This window comes from Lepidothrix coronata, unplaced genomic scaffold (genome assembly GCF_001604755.1).
Source record: "Lepidothrix coronata isolate B3197 unplaced genomic scaffold, Lepidothrix_coronata-1.0 Scaffold242, whole genome shotgun sequence".
NCBI classification, from domain to species: domain Eukaryota; kingdom Metazoa; phylum Chordata; class Aves; order Passeriformes; family Pipridae; genus Lepidothrix; species Lepidothrix coronata.
The window spans coordinates 840,861-862,883 of NW_016690422.1; the positions used below are offsets into that span (position 1 = coordinate 840,861).

Below are 22,023 nucleotides of genomic sequence, written 5' to 3' on the forward strand. Positions count from 1 at the left end.
TATCGGCTCCGTCCTCGCTGCTGGTTATTTACGGCTGTGGGGAACGGTGGTGTAGCGAGTAGTTATTTTCCCTAAACCATCTCGACCACATGCCGTGGAACGGGTGCGAGTAAAGGATGGACAGAGCACAGCATGGTGTGGTGCTTACAGCCTTTCTTCTGGCGTGATTTGATGGTTTCAGGGAGTAACAGGGTGGCTTGGGTTGGAAGGGACCCTTAAACGCCGTCCAGGCCCTGCCAGGGGCAGGGACAGATCAGGTTGCTCAGAATCCTGTCCAACCTGGCCTTGAATGTCTGCAGGGATTGGGCATCCACCACCTCTCCGGGCACCCTGTGCCAGTGTCTCAGGACCCTCAGACTAAAATGTTTCTTCCTTATCTTTATTATAAGATAAATATATAAGGCCTCTCAGAGCCTTTTCTTTTCCAGGCTGAGCAACCCCAGCTCTCTCAGCCTTTCCTTATAGGAGAAGTGCTCCAGCCCCTGGAACATCTTCATGGCTTTGTCTGGACCTGCTCCACCAGGCCTGTAACTAGCCTGTAAAAGCGTATATTTGTCATTTTTCCATGTCTTGCATGTTTAAATGAATGTTCCGTTACCCACACACTGGTCAGTCGGTACCAAGAGAGGAAACAATCTGGCAAACTCAGAAAACCAGTTGTGACAATGGTCCCTGCTCCTCCTTCTGAAATACAGCCAGTGCACGTGGTGTTGAAAAAATTTGTGTTCAGGCCTTGAGTGACATGAGCTGAGGAAAACCAGATAAACCAAATTGACACATAAAGGGACAATTTCGGTTTTTCCCCCCGGATTTCCCTCACAAGGCACAGCTCATGGGCTCAGGATGTGTGGTTCCATGGTGTAATGGTTAGCACTCTGGACTCTGAATCCAGCGATCCGAGTTCAAATCTCGGTGGAACCTGAAACTTTTTTGCAGTGGGCAAATCTCTTTGCTGGAAAACCGTGGAAAAGTTGTTTCAGGTGTTTTTCATGGACTGTTGAAATGCCGTGAACTGCTGACATATCCCGTGCTGCCTGGAAAGCGTATGGAAAGTGAAAGAGGAAGAGAAAACAAACATAGAATTTTCCTGATTATATTTTTTCCCACAGCTATTACTTATTGCAGCCAGGTTGGTATATTCTGACAGGAATTATCTGAAGAATCTCAGAGATGTCACAGCTCACTGGAACATCAGTGGTTTTATTTCTACACTGGGAACACGATTCTAAATTCTGCATTAGCAAAGCTGGAGGCACCGCTGAGCTCCGGGGCAGGTACAAGGATTTTGTGTGTCCCTAAAAACAGGTGTTCTCCCACTGCCCATGTTTGCTTCCTGCCATCATGATACTATGGGGTGACCTTATTGTGGCCTTCCAGTACCTAAAGAAAGTGGGCAGGAGCCTTGGACAAGGGTATGGAATGACAGGACAAGGGGTGATGTTTTAAACTAAAAGAGGGTTGATTGAGACTAGAGATAAGGAAGACATTTTTTACTGCGAGGGCAGTGAGGCCCTGGCACAGGTTTCCCAGAGAAGCTGTGGCTGCCCCTGGATCCCTGGAAGTGTCCAAGGCCAGGTTGGAAGGGGCTTGGAGCAACCTGGGCTAGTGGAAGGTGTCCCTGCCCATGGCAGGGGGTGGCACTGGATGAGCTTTAAGGTCCCTCCCAAACCAAAACAATTCTGTGATTCTGTGAACACAATGAATCCTGCAGAAACGCAGGATAAATATGGATATGTACATCGTGTTAAATTCCTGCCAGTCACTGCAGGTCCAAGGACAGGAGGAACAGTGTAGTTTTCCCACTGGGATTTGTTGACTATGGATTTATTGCCCAGGCTCAGAGGGCTGGAAGGCACCACCTGGTTCTATGGTGTAATGGTCAGCACTCTGGACTTTGAATCCAGCGATCCGAGTTCAAATCTCGGTAGAACCTGTCGGGATTATCCCGATTTTTCCCTGTTCCATGGGGTCACATTGCAGCAGGGATGGGACTGCCCGGGACGAAGCTCCAGGAGCTCAGTGCCAAAGGCTTGCTTCCCTTGACCTGATCCTTTATCACGCTACTCCCACTTTTCTTCACTGGGATGAACAGCTGTACATTGGACAAAAAGCACAGGACCTTAAATAATTGTTTTAACATTTTAATTGGATATTCCATTATATTTCATTGATGTTTTACACAAAGTCTTTTTGGGGGGGCTGAAAAAAAGGCGTTTACAGTGTGGAAAACTTGCCTTTTAGTAGGTAAATGTGCTGAATTTGGACATTGTTTTTTGGCTGCACTCAAGTACTCGCTTGGAAAATGGGGGCAGGAATGCTGTGGTTTTAGAGCAGGGATGATGGCACAGATGGAACTCTGCACAGTTTAAATGGGTATTCCCAGTGCTTTCCTGACACACCCCCTCAGTGTTTGCTTTTCATTTCCAGGGTTGCTCAGGACACCAGAACACCATCTCCCCTCCTGCAAACCTCTCCTCACTAGTCACTGGTTAACACAGCAACAGAAACATCCCTACTCTGTGCCAGCAGCTCCTCTTCCTCTGGCCAGGTAACCCTTCCGTACTGTCCCTTGAAAAGAAACCACAGGACACCTTCAGATCAATTTATTATTTAGTGGAAGTTCAGGTCCCAGCTGCTCAAGGGAACATATGGAAATGTTTGCTCAGTTCGTTACATTTTCACCCAACCCATCGATGAAAAATCCCTTGTCTGTGTCAGGGCTAATTTTCATCCTTCCCCCAGCTGTTTGTTGGATCAGGCCACACACAAATAAGGATTTTATTGTTCCTTGTGCACCAGTGTTTTAATTAACTCTCTACAGTAACTTCAGTGTAATTAGTCAGCCCTCACAGACTGGTTTCATCCTTCTCCCCCGGCACCAGAGCTTTAAAGCCATAGAGGCTTGGCTGCCTTGCAGTGATTCAGTATATTAATTTACAATTCTAGAGAGCAGATTACCGTTTCCTACAGCAATCTGGCAACTTTCTCCTTCCATTTATGAGAGCTGGAGGTGTAGCTGTGACCCAGAACTCTCCCAAACAGCTGAGGCACTGCTGGTGCCACAGACATGCTCAGCACTCCAGACAAGTGTGAAACCAGGTGTACTGAGACTTTTTTATGGGATGAGATGGAATCAGTGCAGAATTGAGCATCAGGATTTATTCAGGACAGTTCATGGTCATGCTCCATTTGAAAACAAAGCACTGAAATTTGGGTAACAGAACACTGTCCAAATGCAGCCCAGCTGAGACTGCTGCACATGAATAAATCCTTGACTGTCAGGGAAGCACAGCCCATGTGGCTGAGCACAGGGCACACACTCCTGGGGCTGAGGGAAACCTCCTGCTCAAGGCAAAGGGACCTCACAACACACTGGAACAGCCTCAGAGTACAGAACTACAACCCAGGCATCCAGCACTTGATGTGCTCAAGTCAAGAACACCCAAGACAATTCCCAAATTAATTCAGCATTTCCAGTTCCCTTCCCAGAATCTCTCCAGTTCAGAATTTTCTAAAAAGCCTCTAGAGACAAGACTGTCTCAGCAGAACATTCAAGGGAGAGGTGAAGCACTATGGCTGTGGCCACACCAGGAGCTTTTCCCCTTGCTGAAAAGGCAGGAGCAATGGAAATTATTGGTTGCCAAAAATTAATCAGGGAATTAAATAGTGCTGTATTTTCAGAAGTGTAGCTGGAACAGGTGTTGTCAACAGTAACACTTTCCAACTACAGGTTTAAAAGCCAGAATCAAACCTTAGGCAAGTGTTTCACTGTATATGAAGCTGTAATGAGGTTTTCTGATACCTCAAATTTCAATGAAAGCAGGTGGAGGGGGAAAGAAAAAACTTTTCTTTCCTTTTCAACTGGCACTTTAAAGAAAAGGGCTTATGTTTTACTCCAAAAAGTCTTATAAAAGAAAAGCTAACCAAAATAAAAGACAAGTCTCAGTTGCTTAGGTCACTAATGATAATACAGACATTCCATGTAGCCACTACAAGCTCAGTTAGATGCCCTCCTTGTCTTTAAAAAGAATTCTGCAGCAGCCAAATAATCAACAGCTCTTCACACTGTGACCTCAAGGGGTTAAAACACTGGAGCAGATGGAAGAAATGGTGGATTCAACTGAAATAGTTTATTTCATACACCGAGCCACAGATTTCCTGGGAGCAGGGCACAGATTTCCTTCCCCCACTGACCAGCCCATTCCTGGGGGTCCCCCAGTGGCACAGGGAGTGAGGCCCTTCAGTGCAACAGCCAAACACAGAGGCCAAAGTGCCACCCACCCCTGAGGAGGATTTGTCACCTTGCACAAACAGTTCAGGGGTCTCCTTCCAGAACAAGGCAGCTCTTGTGTCATTTAGTGAAGATTTCACACTTTTTCATACCACTTCACCCAGTATATGCACATAAAAAAATAAGCACACTGTACAAAGAGCAGAAGCCGTATAATTTAAACATGCATCCAGCTACAAACCATATATACAGAGAAACAGGCCTATACAAACAGAACAGGACACCTTAGTACAGGATAATTCCGTTGGAGTTTCTGGAGGAAATCGTGGCAGATAAAGAAAATCAGACTGAAGGAGGTGGATGTTGCTTCTAAAAGAAATCCGTTCCCAAATGTCATGCAACACCCCATCTTTCTCTAGCAGACATTTGTCACAGTTCCAGCTACACACACAGGTCTTCCCACGCCCTCTGGCCTCCCTTCCTGTACAGAGGTAGATTTCTGGTGATGTTCTGATATTGCACCACGTAAGTACCACGTTTTTATTACAAGGGACACCTCGGGCTAATTCCTGGGGATAATCTCATGGTGTGCATTCAGGTAGTGCACTAATCAAATTCATCTGCACTTGAAAGAAAACATCCCTCCAAGTGCAATGGTTTCTTGTTTAGGTGGAGGCTGCAATTATTAACAGCTTCACATTAAGAGAATTATTTCTTGTCATCAGGGTGACACTTGAGTGTCTCTCTCCTTTTCAGCCAATGCCAGGACTTGCACTGCCTTCCCTGCTGCTTCATCCCATCCACTGGGTTCAGGTGAAATGTGGATTTCAAACACAGGTTTTTGCAGGATTAGACCTTCCTCACACAAGCTCTTGCAATACTGAATGTACAAGAAGATTAATGAAATGATTAAAAAAGCCCATCCACCCTTTCAGGCTGGACAGGGAAAGGTGGAACTTTGCTAGTTTCAAACAGCCATTAATGGTGAACAGATTGGATGTTACCAGGAAAATCTGAGGAAGTCTGGCAGGAGTTTAATTTTCTTTTGTCCATCACATTCTTGAACAACCCTCTGACAACTCAGGACACTGCAGACAAGCTTGCATGCCAAGAGCACTTTACAGTGTCTGTTAAATGAAACCTCTACAGCATACTTAGAAAAATAAGTGCACCAAAATTCATGATGCTGATGTATCTTAACTCTGAAGAGTTCACAAGCATTGCTCAGGACTTTTTTTCTCAGAGGCACCCCAGGAAGTTATTTTTTGCAGAAGTCTGTCAACATGGGAGACAAATGAAAGAACAATCTGGGCATGTTTCACTCTCAGAGAGAAGCCAAGCAGCACCAGTCCTCCTGGCTGCAAGCTTTGAAGACAACTTAAAGTAAGTTCTCTTTTTTTACCAACCAACCGACCTATTTGGAGCTATTTTAAATGAACCAGTCAGCATTAGCTTCCCAGGTTCAGTGTCTGTGAAGCATCCTGTGACATTACATCAGGAAGGAATGGTGGCTAGTTTGGAACTGAGTATTTTTTTGCTGAATTACAGATACAAGGCATATAGAAATTCATTACATCTCTTCATGTACTCACTTGTCCTTTTAAAGGGCTTTTTCCTTAGCCAGGCAAGTAAATCCCAAGTTACTTCACACCAACTGCAACAATACTGAAATTCCTGTGGACTGTTCTCCTGTGATGACAGGGATTGCACACCTAGGAGTAGGAGTAAAATCATCTCACCCTCTTGGAGGAGCCCATGCTGTGAAGTGAATGGAATGCTTCACTCCAGGGAGTAACTTCTTCAGGAATTACACTCCCAAAGGGCTTCTGGACCTTGCGAGATCACGTTTTTGAATGAAGAAATCCATGAAACGACACACAGTAAAAGTTCAATGACAGTGGCAGGAACCAGAGCTTTTGGAGACTTCTGTGGTTTTGCAAAGCAATGGTTCTTCCCCAGGAACAGCCCCCAGCTGGGCAGTGCCTCACTCCCCCTGGCTGGTGCTCCGTGTCCGCGGTTGCATAGAGGGTCCCCGTGGTGACCCCAGAGCTCAGCACAGCTCTGCCCTCTCATCTGTTACCACTTGATGTCCAAACTGCTCGTGCTTTGATTCACTGCACTGTATGTGGTGTGCAAAGTCTCCTGGGCCTTCTTGGAGTCCATGCCCTCCAGCCAGTCCTGGTACACCTTCTGTACGTGCAGGTTGGTTTCTGGCAGCCGGACAGGAATGGCAGCGTACACCTCCTCCATCTGGGCAAGCAGGGCTCTGTCTGGCTTGCCATCCTCAGTCTGGGCCTGGCCTTTGCCATTTAGGCACCCTTAGGGGAAAAAAAAAGGAACAAAAAAGCTGCAAGGGTGATGAGGTTTGATATGAGGAGAAATTTTAACTCAAAATTCGTTTTTCACACTTGGCTTTACATAAACTGCCCCCGGTGCTGTTACAATTTGTATTTACCTAAAGTGACTCTGATATCAACATCATCTTAATGGAAATGAGGTTTCCATATCAACAGTCTTTCCCTGCCTTCTCCGTGGTTTTATGATCCTAATTATCTTATCTCTTCTTGCCCTTGACAACGACCATTTCAGGGGATTTCCTCTGAGGTTTGGAAGTGCCGGCACTGACTGATAGGTCAGAAGAGAGCCAGAAACACTGGGGCTAATTTTGGAAAACCCAATCAATTCCTGAGCCAACCCACAACCTGTAACTGGTGTTCTGGACCCTTCATTAAATAATGAGATTTTAGATTATTAAGAAGGGAATTAGGAAGGAATGAAGTGCTTGCCTTAGGGCAGCTTTCTTTTGAGATTCAAGACGTGCACAGAGTGTTTGGGGATCCACAATTATTCTTACCTCCTGGGCAGGCAAGGACTTCTACAAAATGGTACAAAAACTTTCCTTTTTTCAACTTCAGGACCATGTTTTGGATATTTCTAAAGCCATAAGCTGCTGCAAAGCGCAGCACTGTCTCCCCATCCTTTTCAAGGGTAACTTCTTGGAAGTCCTTGTTCCTGTCAAAACACACAGAGAACATTTTAACCCCCTGTGTTCCCAGAGGAACAATCCAACTCTGTCAGTTTGTATTCAGATGCTCTAAAGAGAACAGAACAAGTGTAAGAGTAAGATCAAGGTGAACTCTTCCAGTTTCTAAACTGTGTTAAGCAGAAATTGGGGTGTAACTCAAAATAGAATTATACTTAATTTTTAAAGTGTGGTTAAGCTATCAATTAAATGAATGCTGTGACAGACTTACAGGTTTATAACATGTAACAGCCTATCAGCCAAAGGGCAGTAACTGCATTCACTGCAGCACCAACTAAACCAGGGGAGGTTCAGACTGGACTTCAGCAACCCTTTCCTTAGCAAAAGGGTGGTCAGACCCTGGAACAGAATCCCCCAGAGAGGTGGTTAAATTTGGTCAGCCCACATTCCTCAGACAGTTGCGCTGGATGATCATTGTAGGTCCCTTGCAATTGAAAATATTCTATTCCAACTAGCCAGTCCTACATAACAAGGATACAAAACTCTTGACTTACTTTAATGCTTTGTAGGTGATTTCCTTGACATCCATGCCAAAAAGCTCCTTTGCAGCATGTTTAAAAATGTGCTCCAGGTAACCATCAGACCTCTTCCCATCGTGCCTTACTACATCTCCCTCCTTTATGTCAGCAAACCTTAGAAAACAACAGAAAGGAAGATCAACTCTGAAATTCCATTCCTTCCCTTCAGTCAAGCAATATGTTTTTCCCTTTCTCTATCTCCCCCACCAAAAAGTGTTTTGTAGCACTAAGTAAGAACACATTAACATTTTTATTACGGCTTAAATAATGTTAACTGGTCAGGACAGCAGCAAGATTGTGAAAAAAAAATAAAATATATATATAAAATAAAGGCTGTAGGGCTTTCCATGTTCAAGCAACAGTAATTCATAAGAATGCACATTCAGCACAGCCTAAATATTTGGTTAACAGCCATTCACTGCTCAGGAGACATTTTTTGGAAAATATTTAAATAAAATTATTTAAATAGTAGTTTTTTTGCCTGTGAGAATATAAAGTTACAAGTCTTTGCTGACAGACAATTCTCCTGCTCCAGGAGCTGTTTGTCACAGTCCATAACAGTGTGTCAACAGAACACTGAACTGGTACAGCTGCAACCAGGTTAGAACAGTGTACCTTGAAACAAGTGCTGTGCTTTAGCTCAGAAAAGGCAGTGAGAGCTCCTATCCAAGGCCATGGCCTTCTCCTGGAGCTTCACCTCTGCCCCAGTTGGGAGCAGCTCTGCTGAGCCCACGTGGCTGCAGGAGGGGCTGTGCTGGGCCACGTGCTGGGGATCCCAAAGCTGCAGCTCTGCGGGCTCCTGTTCCCTCCTGGCAGAGGAGGAATCCACGTGGGGTGTGGGAATGCCACTTCCAGGAGGAGACACTGGGCTGATCAGCAGACAGACAGATGATGTGCTTTGCTCTTTCCTGTAAAAGCCCCTCTGGGTGTAGTCTCGTTACCTTCTCCCAGAACACCCAGAGTGCCCTTCCCTGGCACTGGCAGCTCCTGCCTGAGCTGATCCCAGCACAGAGCTCGGCCACAGAGCCCAGGTGAGAGTTACCACAGCAAACACCTCACTAACAAAGTTATTACACTTAATAAGTACTTTTTTTAATAAGTACTGAATCACTGAAAAGCTCAAATATGTCTGTCCCCTCCATGCCACACCAGTGCAGCTACTGAAGAACTACTGCAACTTATGGTTGGTTTTTTTGGGGTTGTTTTCTTTTTTTAACAACCTCAGGTGATTTTGTTTCATGGTGTTTCACCCAACTTTTGCCAAATGCTGTTTGCTGGAGCTACACAAGTGAGTTAAGGACTCAAACACAAGTTACTTTATCCATGGAACTTTTTAACACCAAGCACTTCATCACAAATTGCTGCTGTGCTGGGACTTATTTTAAGAAGAGTCCAAGTTATTTAAATTTCTCTGCAAGATCTATTTTTAAGACCCCAGAAGAGCAAAAATTTATGTCATCAGGTCTCTCAGCTTGAATCAGTATTATCAGATTAATCCTTTGAAAAGCTAACATTATCTTCCAACATAAATTGAGGTCATTTGGTCTGTTCAGCCTGGGGAAGAGGAGACTGAGGGGAGACTCATCGGAGTCTGCAGCTCCTACAAGGGGCAGTGGAGGGGCAACATCCATCTCTGCTCCCTCTGACCAGTGACAGGACCCAGGGAATGGCTGGAGCTGTGTCAGGGAAGGGTTGGGTGGATCTCAGGAAAAGGTTCTTCCCCCAGAGGGTAGTTAGGCACTGACCAGGCTCCCCAGGGCAGTGGGCACAGCACCAAGGCTGCCAGAGCTCAAGGACAGAGCTCTCAAGGACAAGGTGGGATTGCTGGGGTTGGACTTGATCCCTTCCAACTAGTGGGTCCCTTCCAACTCAGGAGATTCTGTACTTCTATAAACTGAGCTAATAAACCAGGTATATTCTGAATCACAGCTTGTTCTTTCATTGGACAGGCTGATACAGAATTAAGTGACTGTCTCTATGTGATTATGCCTGCAAGAGCTTTATTCGTGGAATTCTCATTGTGTGACAGTTCCTGGTAGAAGCAATCACAGGAGCTGCACCACAAACACAGCTCTGAACATGTTCCCACTGTACCACTCCAATTCCTCCACTCTAGACAAGATCCAAGCAGGATATTAACTGGAACTGAAAAGGATTTTTCCAAACTTACAGAGCTTTCTATTTTCTGCAAGAAAGCATGTTTACTGCTCCACTACCACCCCTTTGGAAAGATACCAAGGAACATCTGTCACACTTGAACAAAGATCAGGGAGAGCAGCCTCTGTAACTAAGCCTGAGAATTAACCACCAGGCACAGTGCTCCCTGAGCCAGGCATATGGGGTGTAAACAAAACCTCTTCAGTGCTTTGTGTGCTTCAGCACAGTTCAGTCTGAGCTAATCTGGAAAAACTAACTGCTGTCCTCAGTATAAAAACCAGTTAATTACCATTTCCTGAAAGGGTGCTGCTTCTAGCAGTTCTCCATGAACATATTGGGGAAGTGGAAATTTACTGTCAAGGAGAGGGGAGCACAGAGCAGATGGTCAAGCCCACGACTGTGTCCCTGCAGCTTTGTGTGAGGCACATCAGCCTGCTGGGCTTCACTCAAGATCAAGCACAGGAGAGCTCTGAACGGGGTCAACACCCCCAGACAGTCACATTTACCAGCAAGGCATGAGCTCAGCACAGTCAAATCTAATATTACTGCGTTAAAATAAAAATAAGGAGCTACACAAATCTTCAAAAGTCATAAATTTTAAAGGAGTTACTATATAGCATATAATCTGAGATAGTGACCCTTTTGTGTTTAGACAGCATATACAGTTTTATATTATCTGTTTCATATTACTTTTATATATAGCGATGAACATCTAAGACAACACTTCTGTGGTTTTGGCCACTACATAAAGGATGAAGCTGTGGGATATTCAGGCTTTGATGCAGGTTTTCTTCTTTAAAAAGAAAAAACATTCTCCTGAGCAGTTTTACATTGATGCTGAATGTGCTCCAAGGCATCATTTATGATCAAAATAAGGAAACAATCCACAACAAAGCTACTTACAAACTATCTACAGCTACTTCAGGCACATCTTTCATAGACACATTTCTCTGTTCCATTATTTGGACAATTTCACCTGTAGGAAAACACGAGACATTTTACTTTCAACACAAAGCACAACCCCCACGCTGTGCCTGTTTTAGAGATCAATGTCCCAACACCTGCTCAGTCACATTCTCCAGCTCTTCCCAGAGTCAGTTCCCTCCAATAACTTGAGAAGCCTGACACTTCCAGCCCCAAAGAAAAGGGCCTTCAAGCTTGCCCAAACTTTGCTTAAATCCTTAGCCTTCATGGTAGGGCAAATTTGGAAGGTGTCTCTACACTGCAGGATGTGTAGTTTGGACATTAAGGATAAAGACATGAATTTGGAGTGTTAAAAATAATCCCAGTGGAGATTAAATAATGACCACAGACAAGCCAGATAATCATTTTAAATATAGATTTGAGTAACTTACCTTCCTCGAGAGGCTGACAGAAAGAAACACCTGATATGTCAGATGAAAAGCAACTTAGAAGGAAAGTATCCCCTTCACAGTCCCTGTACTACCGGTAGCACAAAACCAGACGTACTTATTTTTAAGCAGAGAAAAGCCAACCTTAGGACTAAAGCAGACTTGAAAAAAGCCAAGTCTGGCATGAAGGCTATGCTAAAACTGGTGATTCACTTATATATTTATAGATGGTAAGTTTAAAGATTTAACCTGATGTCAGGACACAATCAACTTCTGAGGAATTGTACAAGGCAGTGTAGAAATCTTCCCGCAAGGCTTCCAGCTTTTTGTCATAACAAGGCGCCACAACTACATGGAAAATTTTATCAGGAGACAAGTTCTGTGGAACACAGAAGGGAGCACAAGTGAACTCCTTGAAGAGCAAAAGACAGCTTGAAGGATGACAAGGACAGAAAAAGTGTCATAAACCCCATGCAGGCAATACCAGGAATCAGCCCCTACTCATTACATTTAGAGGCTGCCACACACAAATAATGATTTGCCAGAAGTCACAAAGCATCAGCAACAGACTTCCAAAGTCTGTCTTCTGGCTGGAACTCCTACTTATACCTTCACACCACGTTTTCTGTGGCTTTTGATTGCCTTAGAAAATGAACACAGTTCAGGAGTTCTGGTTTCCAGCTGTCACTCATTTATGTCTCTCTATTTCTGTATCCATGTGCAGACAGCAACAATTTCCTACAGCCTGTGGCTGCAGTTCCATTTAAGTGTGATATGTAAAGAACAGCAGCTTTTTCAACATACAAACTTGAGAGGATAGAAAGATTTGTTTCCAGGATACAGTGCTTTTATTGATCCCAGATAACAGGGCAATTTCCACATGTCTCTCCTCTGCTCCCATTTTGGCTGTGCTGTAGAACAGCACAAGAAACCCTTTAGCTGCCATGGGTTTAATTTTATCCTTAAATATCTAAAGCCATGCTGCCCTGAGAGTGCAAGGATTGCACTGCATGAACTGAGGTTCTTTGCACATTCTTCCCATCGTGGCACTTGTGTAGAGCAGCAGAGCACTATTTATTTTACAAGGACAAATAATAACTAATATGTGTATTTCAGTATTAAAACTCTCTAGCCCAACTTTTCTATTTAGAAGAGTATAGTGGTAAAAATAAATGGGAGTTATTTACCTGCTGCCTGGCAAAGTAGCCCTTCACTAGGGAGCCCATGATCTGCTGGGGAGACTTTGCAGTGCAAATGTGAGAGGTCACCAGGTTGGTGAGCACCCTTTCAGCATATCGGATCCAACCTGGAGAGACAGGAAATCACAGTCACAGAGAGAAGTGGCCCAGAAGCACAACTCACAGAACAGCTCCTAAAATTTCTGACCCCTTCACAGTAGGTAGGAGATTTCTGTGCAGGGTGAGGGGAAATGGAGGAAAATTCAAGGCTCTGTTAATAATGCTTTAATGGATAATTCACTGTGTCATTAACTCTAGACCTAGAAGGCTCTGTGAACTTCATGCCCTGTTACACCCTTCCTAGTGCCCAGATTTAACAAAGCAGAAAGAACAGGACCCCAACTAACAAAGAGTAACTTGACCTTCTAGACCTCAGCCCTCGGATCACCTCATACTACAACAAATGCACTGTTTGGCTGCTTAACTGGAACCTGCTGTTTCCTGGGATTCAATATCCATGCCCCCAGCTCGCCCCCCTGGAACAGAAGAGTCACATGAAAGCATTAGCACAAGATGCACATGGATTAAGCCTGGAAAAAAATGGCTTCTTTTACTATTGCTGGAGTAGCCACACCTTCAGGAACACCCACACACTCAACCACACACAGGAACGAACTGAAATCTCTGTGTGCAACATTCTGTCCTTAGTTACTCAAGAACCCCCCTCCCTCTCACCAGACTCCTTCACTCAGCATGTCAGCTCAGGCAAGCTGTGGATATTCACACCATTCCCAATATCCAGAGCTGTTGTATTATTCCCCACCTTCCAAAACAGAACTGGCAAATCAAGGTATTTAGGGTGTGCAGTTCTTTCTTAGGCACTTTCTTAGGTTCTTACTGGAAATCACAGCCCAGAATCTTTCACAGCAAATGTTTGGTGTTTTTTTCATCTACATGACACCTAAACTGTGCAGGAGATTTAGGCCCAGCCTTCCAGGGAAGTGTGTTGCTTTTGGTGCTAAGAAATAGTGAGAAATATCACACTTAAGTATTTTATCTTCAAGCAAATTAGTGTTTACATAAGAGAAAAACTGCTGTGCAGTACATGCTGCCCAGGAAGGGTAAAACCTGTACCTTAATTTTTAATCTTGGAATTACCACTTATGTAAAAAAACACTTGGTAATGTTTAAGTCAGAACAGCAGCACAAAACTGGGATCCAAGTGGTGTTCAGCTGTTTGCCCCTCTATGGCAGTTTTCCCAGTGTTATAAAATTTTACTGATGAAAATGAGAACGTGAAAGTATTAGAAAAACCCGAGGATCCTCCAGCTGTTTAAATATTCCCAATTCTTGCTGAAGTACAGATAGTGGTCTCCATGGAAAATCTCAAAGACACACACCATCTTCAACAACCATTCATTTCTGCTGTAGGAAAAGCTGAGGACCAGATTTACATGTCAGGACTGTGCTGAATTGCCAAACTCTGAACAGAAGGTTTGCCTCACGTCCATCTTCAGCTGTACCTGCAACAGAGGACTTAATTCCTTGGTGTTTGGTAAAAGGCTGTATTACATTCTGCAGCATAGGTACATCCTACTGCTCAAATGGCCTTAGTCTCAAGTGCTGTCCAAAGAGAACAACTGCTTCAAACCAAACAAGGACAGTTTAAAAACCACTCTGCCTTGTACTTGCCATCACTCACCCCAGCACTCCTGCTATGAATTCTTAAAACTGGAATGTTTCAGCTACTGTAGTCATGAGCTGTAAGGACATTTCACTGAATCCCAAGAGATTTCTGACAGGTATTGCCCAAAGTAATTTCTGAAGCTGTTTCTGTCCTTGCAGCAGATGGAACAAGTGTCTCAGAGTTGCAGCTCCCGATGCCCATCAGTCCCTGGCTGATTGACAGCCAGCCTTGGTGAGGGGCACAGGGATTGCTCTGCCCTGCACACACACACTGCTGTTCCTGCCTGCTCATCCCAGGGCTCAGTTCCAGAGCCCCAGGCACAGGAACCCTCAGATACCCCATTCTTCCATCGGGGTGCACCACCCAGACCTACCCCCTCCACAAATTCATTTGGATTCTCAGCCATTTGCTGGCTTGTGTTGGCATCAAAGAGCAAGAAACCTCTACCAATCAATGCATAATTTCTTGCAGAGGTACTTCAGAGCACATATTTTTAGTGGTTATTCTGAGAAGGTCACAAAGATAGATGCCATAAATGTATCTGTGCATCTGTAGGAAGGGCAAGAAAACTAAGAAAACTTTTCCTGCTGTAAAATCCCGTTCCTGAAAAAGGCAATTAGTTGACTGGGACAAAAGCATCTGAATCCTCAACAGTTATGTTCTTCCTACTGCTGCTGCAAATCCCAACCCCTTGGCTTTTCTGGGAGTACACAGAGGCTGGCAGTGCATTAAAAACTGGCTGTTTCCAAAACGTGCTGCATGTTGCTGACCAGCCTGGTACATTGAGGAACACAAGTGATTACCTGTACTATCAGTAGTTACACTGTTGTACTTTAAACAAGAAACAAAACCATCAGCTCACTTTCTCCTTTGGGAGCAGCAGGAGGTGAACAATTAAGAGAGGGACACTAATCCACCTTCTTATCAGGTTCTGGGCCCTCTGGGCTCTGCTCTTTGCTCATGGCAGATCTTCCACACCAGGCTGCTGCACAGGGTGATAGGGCTGAGCAGGGTCACAGCCCAAGATAAACAAGAGCAAAAAGCAGTTCTACTTGAGTTCACATTGACCTTCTGTCTACTGAAATATATGAAAAACATCTTGTGATAAACACAGTAAACAGCATTTCTGGGACAAATTTATGTAATCTGAGGGTAGAGAGGGGAAGGAGAATAAGGAACAGAAAATGCCCTCAGACAATTAAGGTCAGTATACATGATGAACTTTAAAGATGACTAGTCATGATTTTTGCTTTCTCTAAGTGCTGTCAGAGAAACACACCATGTTTTCAAAGTGGGTTTACAGTGATATTCTGGCTCAGTTTCCCAGAAAAGGAAAGCACCCATGCTCTGCTGACATCTGTACAGAGGGCTGACACCACAACCTGCACTGAAACCAGAAACTATTTTGTGTGGGCCACCCAAGGACAAGAAAAGTGCTCCATTAATTATTTTAAAATATTTCCAGTAAGAGCAGCAGATAACTGAGCTCTGTTTCTAGATGAAGAAAATCAAAATTCTCAGAAGTTCTAAAAGAAATCCTCAGGTCCTGAATTTTACAGAAACCATGCACAACCTAATTAATGGGAGGTGTTTCAACTTTACAGGTTTCACATGAAAAAAAGCAATATATAGTGTGCCTGCTCCTGAAGATAAAAGGTTAAACTAAGATAACAGTGAGATGAAAACACTTTTCCTCCTAGTATATATATGTAGTACCTAAAGCATAACCCAGATACTTCAACCACAGAACACACAGAGTATTAAATTATTAAATATAATTCAAACAGTAGTATTTAAACTTTACATCAATGACAACAGCAGATTCTGGGCATTAGCAACTGCAGCTCTCACTCACTCTCTCATCACTAACATTTCTTTAACCACTGCAAGCCACTTGAGTTATTTCAGAGTTAGCAAGAAATATTTTGGTATTTTTATCAGCCTTCTGAAAAGGAAAACCATGAATTTTAGGGGAGAGTTGAGGGGGATGTTAGGCAAAGGAGTTACTTCTACCTCTTTTTTGATACTTCTTTTTTAGGAAGGTGACTTTTAGACTGAAATGGTGGTGTGCTAACAAATGGAAAAGGTAAGCAGTTACTGAATGTTCTGCATCTATTCAGTTGGGATAACTGCAGGTTCTGTTCATACAGAACACGTTCTCAGGTGCAAAATTCCCAAAGTAAAACATTTAGTGAGTCAAGGCTGTGACATTTCATGTGAGAATTACTTTCTGAGTGTCAGACATGACCATCTCACAGTCATTACAAGGAATGTCACCTGCTACTTTCCCCCCAGGCTTAAGTGGCAAGTTCAAAACTTGGCTTAGGATAAGAGAGGTTGTGGTTTAATCCTATCAAAGTTCCTTAAAGGTTCTTTTCAATAAGGAAATGCCCCATTAAACTGTGTGGTCTGAACACACAAGCAGCAGCCACTAACTTCTCCATTCCAGTTCTGATTCTCAATTCCAGGCACTGAGGATGACCAGTGATACTGGGAACAAGTACTGTGTGCTTGGTATCCCTCAGAAGCAAACCAAAAATGCCTTAAGTTGTGTAAAGCTCCCAAATGAAGCCACTCTTTCCTTAGTTCCTTGGTAGTTGCAGTGAGACCAGGCTGAAGGGCAGGAAGGATGGAGAAATCAGTTCTCACCAGGGCAGGCAGAGGCAAACATTGGTAAGGCATGTTCCTCCTGGTTCCTCCGCTGGTACCGCTGCACAAATTCCCTCTGGCTCTCCAGGATACTGAAATCTGCAGCTATAGTGGTGTCAAATACATAATGCACCCCTGGGGAAGCAAGCAGAAAGGAACAGGGAATGGTGCATCTCTCAAAGTTCCAGGCCTATGGAAAATCTTGGAGAATCCATGAGTATATTCTTTCCCCGCTCCAAATTTTTAGAAAATAAATGAAAGCCATACACTGAAAAACTTATCTTCTATGTCATGAATTTAAAAGGACCACCAGCTTGCTAATGCTGCAAGCAACACTTCCAATAGTTCTCTGCCTCCTTCAGAGGAGTTTGCCATTCAGCATCTATTGCTTTTGGTTTAATTGAGGGGGATTTCGTGACTCCAGGGTGACTCACAGTGACTCTTGTAAAGGAGTGTTCTTTTCAAGACATGCTGAAGTCACATATCATTATCCACAAAAAAAATACATCCAGTTATATCTCCCATTGCTGAATTTGTCTGCAGAGGTACAGGAGCATATCACCAACACTGCAGAGACCTGCTGTCTGCTTATTTAGCAACACACTCCCTATAAGCCTACGTAACACTGAGCACATCCCCACACTGATAATGAACATGTTCTGAGAAAACTGGGCCCCACCACAACTTAGCAGTGCTTTTAGATGAAGAAAATATACTGGGTACAAAGATGCATCATAAAAACTAAGAAAAATGAATATGTATATATATGGAAACACTTTATAGGTTTATTACTGTCCTTTTTTTCTTTCTTCTCTCAAGTAAATGAAAAAAAAAATTTCCAAACTTATATACAGCATAATGAGCAAAGGAAATACAGTTTTAACATAGATACAACAGTTCTTGCATGTAATTTCAAATTACAGGGAAAAAACAGAACTGAGAGTCTTGTGGAGATTTAATGTGTCAAAAGGACTAGAAGGAATTTAGGGTAAGAATTCCCTCCTCCCTCAAGTTACAAAATACAGGGAAATCTTAGTGAAGGTCATGAGCAAATCCTCCCTGATTCCTTGGCAGTGGAGGCTTTGGAGCCAGCTCTACAATGTCCTTCTATTCCATGACCTTTACTGGGAACAGGGAATGTCTCCAATCCATGTGTGACACTGCTCTGTGTCACTGGTGCCCCGCTGGAACATCACAGAGCGAGGAGTTCAAACTCTGAACTAAGTTGTGCAATGGCACCTTCTGACTGCACAACAAAATATCACAGCACAGAGTCCCAGAATGGTTTGGGTTGGAAGAGACCTTAAAGATCATCAGTTCCACCCCCTGCCATGGGCAGGGATAACCTTCCACTGTCCCAGGTTGCTCAGAGCCCCTTCCAACCTGACCTTGGACACTTCCAGGGATGGGGCAGCCACAGCTTCTCTGGGCAACCTGTGCCAGGGCCTCTCCACCCTCACTTCTTCCTAGTATCTAATCTAAATCTCCCCTCTTTCACTCCATGGTCAAAAGCCCCTCTCCAGCTCTCTTTAGCCCCTTCAGGTACTGGAAGGCTGCAAAAAACCTAAAACAATCCCCCCTTTCTGCTCCACCACCATAACAACCCCAAACTTACCAAGACTTTTGAGGAAACCACAGAGTCTCTTGGCTGCTTCATTCACAGAGAGGTTGAATTTAGCAGCAAAATAAGGCAATGACTGAGGGCATATAGACACTGCCAACACTTTGTGTTTTGAGGTATCACATTTCTGGTAAAAAAAGAAAAAAAAGATATGTCATTACAACAGGGTAAGGCTCCTTGCTTTCCCTGCCTTTTCTTCTCCTGGAGTTTTTCCTTAGTGTCTTATGCTCCAGTGGGCCATATCATTACAAGCTCTGTGAAACAGCCATCAAGTTGGGGCAGGACAGGGTGTTCCTCTGATTCTGTCAGTGTTTAATCATCTGTAGATGTTGCTTTTATATAATCCATCTGTCCTCTAGGAATTCTTTGGTTGGTCTTCACATGGCATAAGGAAAGTTAAGAGGCATGCAGCACCCATGATGTTCTAGCAATATGAAAGATTCTAGCAAATATGCAAAAAGTTTTATGCTTAAATATTAAGTAAACTGATGTTTACAGAAGCAGGTGTATTTGAAGCTGTAAATCCAACCCAGCAAATTACAGATCTGATTCTTTGTTAAGGCTCCTGTGTCTTTATCACTGAAGTTGCTGAGGGAAAGTGGCAAGATGGGACCCTCAACAAACCAGGGTTTGTAGGCACTGAGGAACCCTTGGAAAATACCCTGGGTGGTGTGGAACTGTACAGCTCTGATGGCTGTGGCATTTAGGTGAAGACAAATCTTGTGTTGTAGCAGGGTCATTTTCCACACCAGTGGAACCCTGGACTGTGCCACAGACAAGTTTCACCCTGCCAAGGTCAGAGACCACAGTCTGTACTTACATGCTGTGTACTGACCTCTCAAGGACAGCTCACAACTCAGAGCTCACAGCTGAGCCTCTGGCTCACTATCCTCCTTTGGACCCTTGAAGTCTGATAAAGGTAAATGGCTGCCTCCCTATTGTACAATTCAGGCTCTCTTAATGTGACCCATAAGATTATTTTCCCCCCTTTTCTTCATTTTTCTCATGTATGAAATCATCATACTGTGTGGAGAATTAAACTCCTAAGAAAATTTAAGTACTGTGTAGTGAATCCTCTTAATTATGACACTTACATACAAATCAAAAAAAAGCTTCAATTCTGGTAGCTTTTGCACACCAAGTAAGGACACAGAAGTCTGGGGCAGAACTAAAATAATTAATTCAGTATCAAGTCCTAAAAATCTGAGCACAGTACTTAGCAACTAGCTTCCAGAAAAAAAAAAAGTCAGCAGAAAATAAGACAGCAATAGAACACTTCTAAGTTTTGCTAAGAATTTGGACAAAAAATTCTGTTCCAAATATAGTCAGGTCATATATATATATTAAAGACAATTCTACTTTCAATAACATGTCTTCCTAACTTTATGTTATGTGGATACAGTGGCACCAACCCCACCCAGAACAGTCCTAGTAATAAAGGTAGGAATATCTGTAAATATTGAACTACAAGACTAATTTGTTAGTACAGTAATGAGGGAGTTACATTTCCAATAAATTTTCCTTCTGCAGGTGCAGTAACTTCCTTCTAGCATTTAGGTTAAATGCTGTGACCTCACATCTCTAGTGCAAAATGATTTTAAGTACTTTATCATTCATCTTGCTTCAAGTTTTCACTTCCTCTTTGGAAAAAACATATATTGACAAATCTTCACGTTATCTGCCTTGGGAAACCAAGCTGCTTAGTCATTCTGTAACTGCCTCCTCCTCACAGAAAACTGTGTGTTATTGTTTGGGTCACTTTACCTTATTAAGGTTGAGAACACGAAAGAACTCCTTCTGATTCTGTTGGAAAACTCTGGCTCCTTCTTCCGATGTCATACAACTGTCACAAGCTAAGCAGTCGCTAAGGAGTATTTTAGCATTAGCCAATGTATCAAACTCATTTTTCTAGGGGGGAGAAAAAAAGTAAACCAGTATTTAATAACAATGAAAGGATTTTCAAGACCTCTGCAATGAGCCAGCTGAAGGGCAAACATGCTCTCACTGGTTTAAAAGAAGACAACCCATGACATTTGTGTAACATCCAAGGGAACTTACAGGTAATCAAAATAATTTGTTCCATCCCCTCCATGACTCTGCTCTTGCTATTACTGTGAAACTGCAACATGTTTAAGTGCAAACAGAGATCTAAATTTAGCCCCTAATCCACGTTCTAGTAACTTCATTTGCACTGCACTGCAGAGCTGACAGTCCCCATCAACTCACCAAGCAACCCAGAAAACTTTTACCTGAACTATCAAACCTCTTTAAGCAGATGCCCCTCTAACAGCAAGATGGCTTGGGCTTTGTACCACAAGGTAAAACAAAACACAGTCCTACCACTGCATTAAACATATACTGTGAGATCAAGAGCATCATACATCTGCCATGACAACCACTGGCAGCTCACCAAGAAGAAAGAAACTTAGATATAAAGACATTTTGTGCCCTTTTACTATCAAAACTCCTCTCAAGTTCTGTGTCTGTTTTAAAGATTTTTGACACTCAAAATGGGCTTTTATTTCACCTTTTCAAAAGATTTTTCATTCTCTACAAGAGCTCAAAATTGCTTACAACTGCTTGTTAATTATTGTTATGTTTAGGACTTGAAAGTTGTCTCCTTATAACCTCCCTTGGGGTAGCAACAACAAAAGAATACAAATAGAGCATATTACAGTTTGTAGAAGGAACATTACCTCTTCAAAGCCATCGTCTGAACTCAATGCATCAACAGATGTGCTTTGTGTATCATCATTTTTCTGTTTTTTACTGCATTCCTGAAACAAAACAGAAAATGCAGGGATCATGCCAAGCCCATTCACCGTTCTGCGAGCACACCTTCGCAGAACTGTCTGTACCATTAACCACTAATGGTACGTTACTTCACAGCGTTCTGGCAGCGTTCCTTCTGCCCCTTCACACGCAGGGCCTTGTGTTCCAAGTGCAATTGCTGCGATGGAACCAGCCGTGGTCCATCAGTTCTGGAGTTCTGGGCGGTCCGTCAGCGCCGGGGGCTGCCCGGGGAGGCCGAGGAGGAGCGGAGCGGCTCCTGCCGCAGCCAAGGGGCTCCGGGAGGTGCCGGCGCGGGGAGGACGCGGAGCGCGGTGACCTTGGGGCCGGCGGCCAGCGCCGCTCGGCCTCCCGGGGTAACCCCGGTCCCGGGAGTCCCCGCCGGCTGCGTCCCCCACCCCCGGGACTGCGTCCCCCTCCCCAGCCGAGGGGTTCGGGCAGGACCGGGCCGCCGCACTCACCTTTTTGGTGCAGTTCTCGCACTTCATTTGCGGCGCGGCCGGCGCAGCCCGGCGCTGTCGCGGGTGCGGCGCGGTCCTGGCGGCCGGGGCTGCGGGACAGGAGAGAGCGAGGCGGGGGGTGAGACCCGCACGAGCAACGCCAATCCAGCCCGACTCCCCGTCCGGCCCGGCCCGGCCCCGCCGCCCTTTGTCGCCGCGCCCGCCCCGCCGGGCGGTCCCGGGGCGGCCCCGCCGCTCACGTGCCCCGCAATGCCCCGCAATGCCCCCGCCCGCAGTGACCCCGCAAACGCCGCCGGCCCCCGCGCATGGGCGGTGCGGGGGCACCGAGCGGCCCCG

The 22,023-nt window shown here is 44.4% G+C and overlaps 1 protein-coding gene, 1 long non-coding RNA gene and 2 other non-coding genes across 7 annotated transcripts in view; 3 read left to right on the plus strand and 1 right to left on the minus strand.

Annotated features, from left to right (window-relative positions):
- NARF (nuclear prelamin A recognition factor) overlaps positions 1-21,769 on the minus strand; it is a 25,802-nt gene extending 4,033 nt beyond the window's left edge. The window contains exons 1-11 of one of the 4 annotated variants that reach the window (XR_001878002.1): positions 21,133-21,408; positions 20,201-20,344; positions 18,431-18,563; positions 16,816-16,950; positions 12,489-12,607; positions 11,551-11,680; positions 10,853-10,925; positions 7,769-7,906; positions 7,086-7,243; positions 5,824-6,549; positions 2,194-2,568 (exon numbers count right to left, since the gene is read on the minus strand). Coding sequence is in view for 2 of the 4 variants with exons in the window: in XM_017834848.1 (XP_017690337.1) it covers positions 6,308-6,549; positions 7,086-7,243; positions 7,769-7,906; positions 10,853-10,925; positions 11,551-11,680; positions 12,489-12,607; positions 16,816-16,950; positions 18,431-18,563; positions 20,201-20,344; positions 21,133-21,297 (1,437 nt within the window). In the remaining 2 variants the exon portion in view is untranslated. Of the gene's footprint in view, positions 1-2,193; positions 2,569-4,357; positions 6,550-7,085; positions 7,244-7,768; positions 7,907-10,852; positions 10,926-11,550; positions 11,681-12,488; positions 12,608-16,815; positions 16,951-18,430; positions 18,564-20,200; positions 20,345-21,132; positions 21,409-21,687 lie in introns of those variants that run through there. The other 3 variants (XM_017834851.1, XR_001878001.1, XM_017834848.1) reach the window with 3 other exon arrangements.
- On the plus strand, positions 550-16,252 carry LOC108507159. Its single transcript, XR_001878010.1, has 3 exons — positions 550-1,274; positions 2,428-2,548; positions 16,205-16,252. It is a non-coding gene; the product is annotated as an uncharacterized LOC108507159 (long non-coding RNA).
- TRNAQ-CUG lies at positions 850-921 on the plus strand. The gene has a single exon. It is a non-coding gene; the product is annotated as a tRNA-Gln (tRNA).
- On the plus strand, positions 1,862-1,933 carry TRNAQ-UUG. Its single transcript has one exon. It is a non-coding gene; the product is annotated as a tRNA-Gln (tRNA).
- Positions 21,770-22,023: the final 254 nt, after the last annotated feature.